An 8,733-nucleotide genomic window follows, 5' to 3' on the forward strand; every position below is an offset into this window, starting at 1 on the left:
TCGTGGGTTGCTGTGGCAACCTATTACTATGGAGCATCTGAATGACTTCGAATTGGCTGATGACGTTGCTCTACTAGCACAATGGCGCTCTGACATGCAGAGTAAGCTTGATGATCTTTCCGATCGCTCCTCTGCGGCAGGTCTTAAAATCAACGTCAACAAGACCAAATCGTTGGATATAAACACGGTGAACTCTTCCAGTTTTACGGTAGCTGGGCAAGCAGTGGAGAATGTCGAAACCTTCCAATATCTTGGTAGCCAAATGGCGTCTGATGGAGGCACCAAGATCGACATAGGAGCACGGATCAAGAAGGCGAGGGCTGCTTTTGTGAGTTTAAGAAATATTTGGAAAAACAATCAGATTAGTCGACGCACCAAACCCGAATATTCAACTCGAACGTGAAATCTGTACTACTACATACCAGTGAAAGCTGGTGCGTAACAGTGGAGAACACGCAAAGGATGCAGGTTTTCATCAATAGATGCCTGCGGTACATAATTCGTGCATGGTGGCCTCACAACTGGATCTCTGATGCTGAGCTCCATCGTCGATGTCATCAGAAGCCGATAGCGACAGAAATTCGGGAACGAAAGTGGAGGTGGGTCGGCCACACTCTGCGCAGGGGCGGAAACGAAATCTGCAAGCAAGCGTTAGACTGGAACCTAGCAGGACATCGCGGCAGAGGCAGACCCAGAGGCTCATGGTGGCGCAGCTTCAACAAGGAAATAAAAGAAGTCGACGAAAGTTTGACCTGGCAGCAGGTCAAGGCGTTGGCAGGCAATCGCCTAGGATGGCGATCTTTCACAGCGGCCCTTTGCACCACCAGGGGTGCGCAGGAATAAAAGTATGTAAGTAAGTGTGTCAGAGATTCGCATAACACAGTACCAAAAATACCGTGCGCGACTGGCATATTTTAAATCCTCCAACCATTAAATCCTCGGCACGAAACTACACCTTGACTTAGAGACTCCTGTTTTTAGTCGCCTCCTACGACATGGGAGCAGGGACCCAGCGGTTCAATTTATGGCCGGATTCCACACGGCCTCTGGGTAAGCTTGGCTATACACATCGAATGCAAAGCGATAATTTGTTGATAATTTCACTGCAGACAAGTGCTTCCTGCTTTGTATTGTTTCGAGATCTGCTATGAGACAATTACTTAGATTAACCATCACATTCTGATAAACTGAAACGACATAAAAACATTCACCCTGCAGCAATTGTGATAACAAGTGATGTTGACGAAATTGACTCAATATCGATAAGAAGAGAATAACCGCGTTTAGAAATAAGTTCCTAAAAAGTGCAATCAGATTTTCTACATCACGAATAAGCTATATTTTTTCATGAAGATGTCCCCTACATCTTGTCAGTGTGCTGTAGCCGCCTGTGTTGTACAGTTACTATTCGACTCTCCACAGCATTTTAATTTACTACCATTAGCTCGCGAAGTGAATTGAAAACAGACATATCGCATTGCAACACCAGTATACAAAATAACATATGCACATTGCACATGTTTTCCTCATCCATCAAAACATACGCACAGCTCATATGTTTATATCTACATATATGCCGTTGCGTTTCTATACTAGCGAACAGTAAATGACGAACCCTTAAACTTACATGAATGTATGATCTATCGATTTCATATGTCATTTTAATTATTAATGCACAGATTGTTACGATCATATGTGCAAGTCCCGTCATATTGAAGAAAAGCATGCACACAGCGTTCTTTAGACTCGCTAAATGGAAATTTAATGGTGTTCCGGACAGGTCATACGTTGAGATGATACTCAATCCCATAAAGTGACTAGGTGCAACATTTCCCAAAATGATCATTTTCACAGATTTTCACGAGAGCTATAGTGTTTTTAAAATTCAGAAAAAAATTAATCTAACTAAAAGTTTTAGTTAGATTCATCTACCGTATGATACGGGCGCTAGCGAGATAAGTTGGTAACTATTCAGTCACACAACTATAACGAAACGCTTCGAAAGCGATGGAAAACTGTCTCGTGGAAATCCCCTCGGAAAATTGGCCAGAATTACGCAACTTATACCGGAACAATTGGCCAGAGCACGTGTATGCGTATGGTATCGTGAATAACTATATTCGGTGGAAAAGCTCGGATCACAGTGATCATCTTGGCGTGAAAATTCTTTCATTGAATGGACGGTGGAGGGAGAACGGCACTTTCCTGTTATTTGTGAGTATTGGTTATAATGCTTAACGCCACTATTAGTATAGTAATCAACTCGACATGATTCGATTAGTGTATTGTTTTTGACAACTATACCGTCATCACGGGTTACTTTACACCAAGAATGGAATATTTTTACAATGTATCCAACAACTAAATGAAATATTAAAAATTTTAAACCGTTTGAAGTTTTACGTATCGTATAAGTATATTGACAAACGATATGAAGAGTTCTTCAGAAATCAATATTAAAAATAATATATAAGGACGCCCCCAAACAGCTTTTGTCATGAAATCATTTTACTTACTTGATTCATTATGAAAAATCTTGTTATTAACTGACTGAATATTAGTGAATGTTGTGTTCGAAAAAATGGTATGTTCAAAAATAGCTAAATACTGTTGTCAAATTGTATTATATTAAGCGTGCTGTAACTTTTTGTAGTTATAAAATGAATTTGGGTTGCATTAGTCGAAATCTATGGTTTTTATTGATAGATTCATAACGACAAATAACTTAAAACTAAATATAACCACTGAATTCATTGTTTTTATTGGAAATATTTCAAAATGTATTAAACTTCAATAGATTCACTCTTTTCTTTTCAAATTCTCCTTCAGTTCTTTGATTTAGTTAACTTTTGATACTTTTGTAATGTGAAGTTCTGCTTTAGTTATGCTTATTTCCGTCTCGATGGTACTTTTATTTCTTCGTTTTAGTTTTGATTTGCTGGAAAAACGAAAAAAAATATGGAAATTTGCTTTGATTTATGCTGAAATACCCAAATAAGGGTAATGTTTTTTAGCTTAAATCAGAACCAACCGTTCCATTTTTCCACAAAATTGCGTACCATAAAGTATAACCAAACATACTTATATTTCTATTTCAAACTTATATTGTATTATCTAAATTTAGGATGATTTCGAAATTTATTTTTACTCGCTCGATGTCCAAACGGTTTACCAGTCTCTAACGGAAGCTCTGTGTCTGGTACCGTGGGAATCATATTCTGAAGTTAGTATGGATTTTATGGAGCAACACCGCATAGCCTTGGACAAAGCGATATCTATGAGGAAGTTGAACGTAGTGCAAGACTCCATAACAAATTTCTATTATATATCGAAGGAAAATGCGAATACTCTTCTCGTCGAACGTCCCGTTGAACTTCGATTTGATCGAATTTCAGTTGAATATCTAGACTACATCTACAACCAATGGGCTTTGAAGGAGAGCATTAGTCAGTCGTCTGGATATAATCTCCTGAAACGGCTTATCTTGCTGAATGACAGTGTTGGTCTCTTCGATGAAGCAGGAAATTTAGTCTCTTGGTGTTTACGGTAGGTATCAGTTGGTCTAATGTGGCATGGATATTTATCGTATTTTATTTATTTTAGGGACCAATCGGGGGCCTTATCAGATCTGCAGACTAGTGAACCTTATTTTCGGAAAGGCTATGGGCGAGCCGTGGTGTCCGAGCTGGCGCGGCGTCTTTCACAGTTGGGGGACGATTCGTACGCTCTTGTGTTCAGCAGCAATTACAAATCTTGTAGGTTATTCGAAGTCGCCGGATTTCGGAAAATGTGTCATGCCCATTGGGTTGTGGTTAGACAGATGGGTCAATCATAATCTTGGAAAGACGACGCTTATAAAACTAAAGCGCAATATTAATATTAGTACAGCATATACTTATGTAAATCCGTAGAGAAAGTAAACAAAGAGAGGCTCTCAATGCTACTTACATCCTATTCGAAATTTTCTCCAGAATTCAATTGTTTGGCACTCAGCAGAAACACATCACCGCAAGGCGTATGGAAGATTTTATCAACCTTGCGTGTCATCTTCTATACTTCTTCTATACTATAAAATGAAAGTGTTTTGCGATGAACGAGCATCACGCCCAAACCGCTGCACGGATAGACTCCAAACTTTGTATAGAGGAAGCTGGGGTAAATCGCACCCCCTAAGGAAATATGACCATAACTAAGCTATAGAACATCAATTGGGAGAATTTAATTAATGATATCGTTTAACCAACATTTTTCTCTGTAATCAAAATAATAACGCATTGCAAAATATTCAAAAACATGAAAATAATTCAATTCTTCAAAATCATTAGAAATCACCTTTTGAAAAATAAGCGGGGCAAAACGCACCTGTGCGGGGGCAAAATGCACCACAACAACGGGGCATAATGCACTACAACAACGGGGTAGAATGCACCGCAACAACGGGGCACAATGCTCGGCGAACAAGCAAGTAGTTTTGTTTTCTAACGAGATTTCACAAAAGTGTGCCATTAAATAGCCTTAGGTTATGCAATTGGTAGGATTTTAGATAGATTTTTCTGTTTTCGATTGAAAGCCAGCAAAATCAGAGAAGAGGGCATTTTGCCCCCGATGGAGCAGAGATATAAATTAAGCAAAAAGTGAATTATTTAGTAGATTTTTCATATGTAGTGCGACAGAATAATGAGCAACTGTATAAATAGAACTGGAATGCTCTAATATAATAGTAAAACAGTATTTATAAGAGCGGAAAATCCTTGTTGCGCGCCACAATAATTACATGAGAAGAGCACGTTATTGTTTTTTGTTTATTTCTCGAGCTGCTATTGATGTGCGGTTATCAAACTTTGACAGTGTATGTTTACTATGGCGGACTTCCGACTGGTATTACCGTTTTCAAGAAATTTTCAGCTGTTTTCGATATAAGCAAGGGATGCATTTTGCCCCGGGGGTGCGTTTTACCCCATCTTCCCCTATGCGCTTAGGAGACTTCTGGGAAGGTTATAGGAATGATCTTTTTTGTCTTATCCATATAGATATATAGGTTATATATATATATGTTACTTATGGGATGTATTATTGACATATATCAGAATCAATATATGTATGTTCCCTAATTATTTCTAAACGACGAGTCCGATTTCGATGAAATTTGGCATACGGATTTTTTCCACCAAGGAGACGTTCATGGGGTAGTTTTTAGGGGCGAGGGGGTGGTCTAAGCTTTAGGGAAGGAAGGCGTCCTGAAGCATTTTTAATATCTCTGATGTATATTATTGGATATATGTATTTCTCCAACGAAGGAGGTGAGCATGACTGACGGGGGTGGGCCCTGAAGAAGGGGGGGGGGGGGGGTCAGAGAGGATTCTGAAGTTATACGTATCCAACTATTCAATGGAATGCTTAACGACGATCCGATTTTGATGAAATTTGGCACATGTATTCCAACAATGAGATAGTTATGGGGTGGTAATTGTTGAGAGTGATTGATACATGAGCCATAATTACGAGGGGGCGATGCATTCTTTTATATTATGTATATATTTTTAATTGGCATATGTATTTTTTCCACCAAAGAGGGGCCTTTGATTGGTTAGTTCGGAATCTGTCGCGGAAAAATGTGTTCGCAAGCATTAACCCTATATAAGGCCCAGAGTTTGGGGCTATTAATGAATGTTATATTAATAGAAACACGGTTCTCTCGCTTAGTTTAGAATATATTTACATTTATTTCGTAATAAAAACTGCTTTGAAAATATACTGCTACCGCCCGTTAGAAAACGTCATTCTTTGTAATGTTTGATGTTTTTCCAACGAGATTAGTGCAAATATAAAGACTTATCGAGCTGGACCAGAAATTCAAAAAGAAATTAAGGTGGTTTACTGGTTTTTACCTGATTAACAGTAAATAACCCCTGGATTCTGATAATAAGTTGAAAAACGGGACCACAGATTACGGACGTTCATTTATTCATTTTATTTTTTTTTCTTTGCAATTTTTACCACTCATAAACCAAATTTTCGGATTAAAAGTAGTTGTTTTTACAAATTTGCATCACCAACTTATAGGGTCTACAGTATTTTTGCAAAGTCGAGCTAATTTTATTGTACAAAAGGAAATCGCCGTATTTTTTCAAAAAAACTCTTCACCAATTTGACACTTTTCACTATATCTCAATAAAAAGTAATAAGAAGAGTTGCCAGACTTCTAACAAGTAGATTTCATAAGATTGGAACACTTCTCATTCTATATTCCTACGTTTTGAACGAAATGAAAAGGTGGCAATATAGTTGCCACTGCCTTGTAAAGGCTCTATCTTTCTAAGTAGATATAAAAGTCTAAAACTTTGTTGGAACACTAATGGAACAGTAATAATTTTCTTGATGGCAATAAAGTACTGATGAGTTCCATGTATTCGTCGTATATTGAATACCACGATTAGTGTGCGATTGAAAATTGGCTTCTGTAATCAATTGCAATGCAAATAATAACTACTTATTTACCTTTATGTTGCTGGTGGCACAGAAAAGACTCGCATTAATTTATTATTTGCTTCTACTCTCGAAATAAATGAAAATTGAACTTGCGATCGCTTCATCCGAAATAGCATCGACGTAGGTAGATGGTGCACGAACGGTTCATTTTGCTCTAAAATAGCCACTAAATTTTGTGTTTGCGGAAAACACTAATTACAATATCAGTCAATATTCGATAATTTTTTCATGCAAAAATATCAACAAGCGACTCGGGGTTGAAGCTTTTTGTAGAACATCTCCGCCATTTTATGGGTAGAAACCCCGCTTAATCAAAAAATTATCACGAAAACTCAACGTAGGAGTTTCACATTTCCTGTAGAAACTTTAAAGTTTATTGTATATGACATTAAACTTTACTCTAAAATTACTGTACTGTTACAGTAAGAAGTATAGTTTTGTTGCTGTACATGTTTATACGGGTTTGCACCAAAAAATGGTACCGTAAAACATCAGCACAATTAAATATTATTTTGATCTCGGTTTATGTTTACAACATATGACGTCTAATTTTGATATCATTTTGGTGGTTGTACCTACATACTTTAAGTTTGTTAAACCTGAGAATATTTCAGTTGAAAACGACACAAGCAGTTTTTTTCGTTGAACTTCACACAATCTTTATGAATATCATTCGGGGCATTGGTAGTGAACTACTGATTCATTTTTCAGACTTTCGTAGTTGAACCGACCAAAGCGATAAAAACCTGTAACATCACATCATAGCTTTCATTTTAATATCAGACTTTATTGGGTTAACGATTCAATAAACAAAATCAGCCCAGAATATTTACAACAATCTGTTGTTACAGTGCTAAGAAACGAGTAATTATCCGATCAAATTCTTTAGCTCATTGAATACATCCAGAATACATCCACATCAATTGTTTTTGGAACTCAACTCACCAATTATACTGCTACAAAACTTTTATCCGCCGAGATTGTGCAATGTCATTAGATTTTCAATAAAACGTTAATGCCAAATATTATTGTACATACTATTAGAATTTAATGTGCAGATTCCGGTGTGACTTACGTTTGCAATGGGACCATCCATAAATGACGTAGCATTATATAGGGGAGGGGGGAGTTTTGTATTTTGTGATGATGTGTGACGACAGGGAGGTAGGGGGTCATGTCATGCTACGTAGCTTTTTTAAAGGGGAATAGGGGTTGACCTGATGTCACGAGAATCTTACCCGTTTCCTCTAACTAACATCGTTTTTGATTTTTTTAAATTTTTCACGGGGACAACGAGGGGGTGAAGGTTACGGTCAAGCTACGTAATTACCAGGGGGGTATATAGAAGTTTGTGACGAAATGCTACGATGGGGGAGGGGGGTGTTAAAAATCACTCAAAAAATGCTACGTCATTTATGGATCATCCCAATGGTCATCAACAAAGTGCTAGGACAATCAATGAAAGTTTCCGATATCAATTTGAAAATACATGTTTATTTCATGGGCAGTAATACATTGCTTGCTTTAGAGTTGAAACATTAAATAAATATATTTATTTATGCCTCACATGGTGAATATTAAAAATATTTTTTATCCGATTATTAAATTAATTTTGGTTATTTGGACTGTTCATTTTTTTTTTCAATTTCTTCTACATGTAATGATATATTTATTAAAAGTCATAGCAAAGCACGCCGGGTAATAGCTAGTACTTACATAAGTGTGCCATATGTGGCCCGATTAGCACACGTTGATTTTTAAAGAAACGCGAAACTGGTGCAAAATATAGAATATTTCAATCTGAACAAATTAAGGGGTTAGGTGCACCACTGTAGAATTTTCAAAGAAATCGATTTTTTATTGATCTAAAATGTGCTTTAGGGCCTTTGAAATTGATATACCGAAAAATCACAGGTGACAATAATTGCTAACTGCTGAAATGGTCAATTCTGGCGCAACGCCTCTTATGTATACCCCGAGCATATTGAAAACATTAACCGAATTTTTCTCGAAACCACATTTTTTGAGCTGGCCGGAAACGTAACTCGAACAAATGATTTTTGATCTTCTTGAAATTTTTATAGTATATTCAAAACTGATGTTTCCAGCGACGTACGTTGGGTTTTTTTTTATTGAATAATTTTTTAAAATCATTAATTTTGTGTCGATTTTCATGATATTTTCAGCGTTTTTTTCACTAAAAAGGCCGCCATTTCGCGAAAAAAACAAAATATCGAAAAAAAA

The 8,733-nt window shown here is 37.0% G+C and overlaps 1 protein-coding gene across 1 annotated transcript; it reads left to right on the forward strand.

The window, feature by feature from the left end:
- Positions 1 to 1,940: 1,940 nt before the first annotated feature.
- Positions 1,941 to 3,961, forward strand: LOC131681314 (glycine-N-acyltransferase-like protein 3). Its single transcript, XM_058962055.1, has 3 exons — positions 1,941 to 2,214; positions 3,125 to 3,546; positions 3,604 to 3,961. Exons 1-3 carry the CDS (start codon positions 2,008 to 2,010, stop codon positions 3,833 to 3,835), a joined length of 861 nt encoding a protein of 286 aa, XP_058818038.1. The 5' UTR covers positions 1,941 to 2,007; the 3' UTR covers positions 3,836 to 3,961.
- The last annotated feature ends 4,772 nt before the right edge of the window (positions 3,962 to 8,733 follow it).

Source organism: Topomyia yanbarensis, chromosome 2, assembly GCF_030247195.1.
Source record: "Topomyia yanbarensis strain Yona2022 chromosome 2, ASM3024719v1, whole genome shotgun sequence".
Classification (NCBI taxonomy): domain Eukaryota; kingdom Metazoa; phylum Arthropoda; class Insecta; order Diptera; family Culicidae; genus Topomyia; species Topomyia yanbarensis.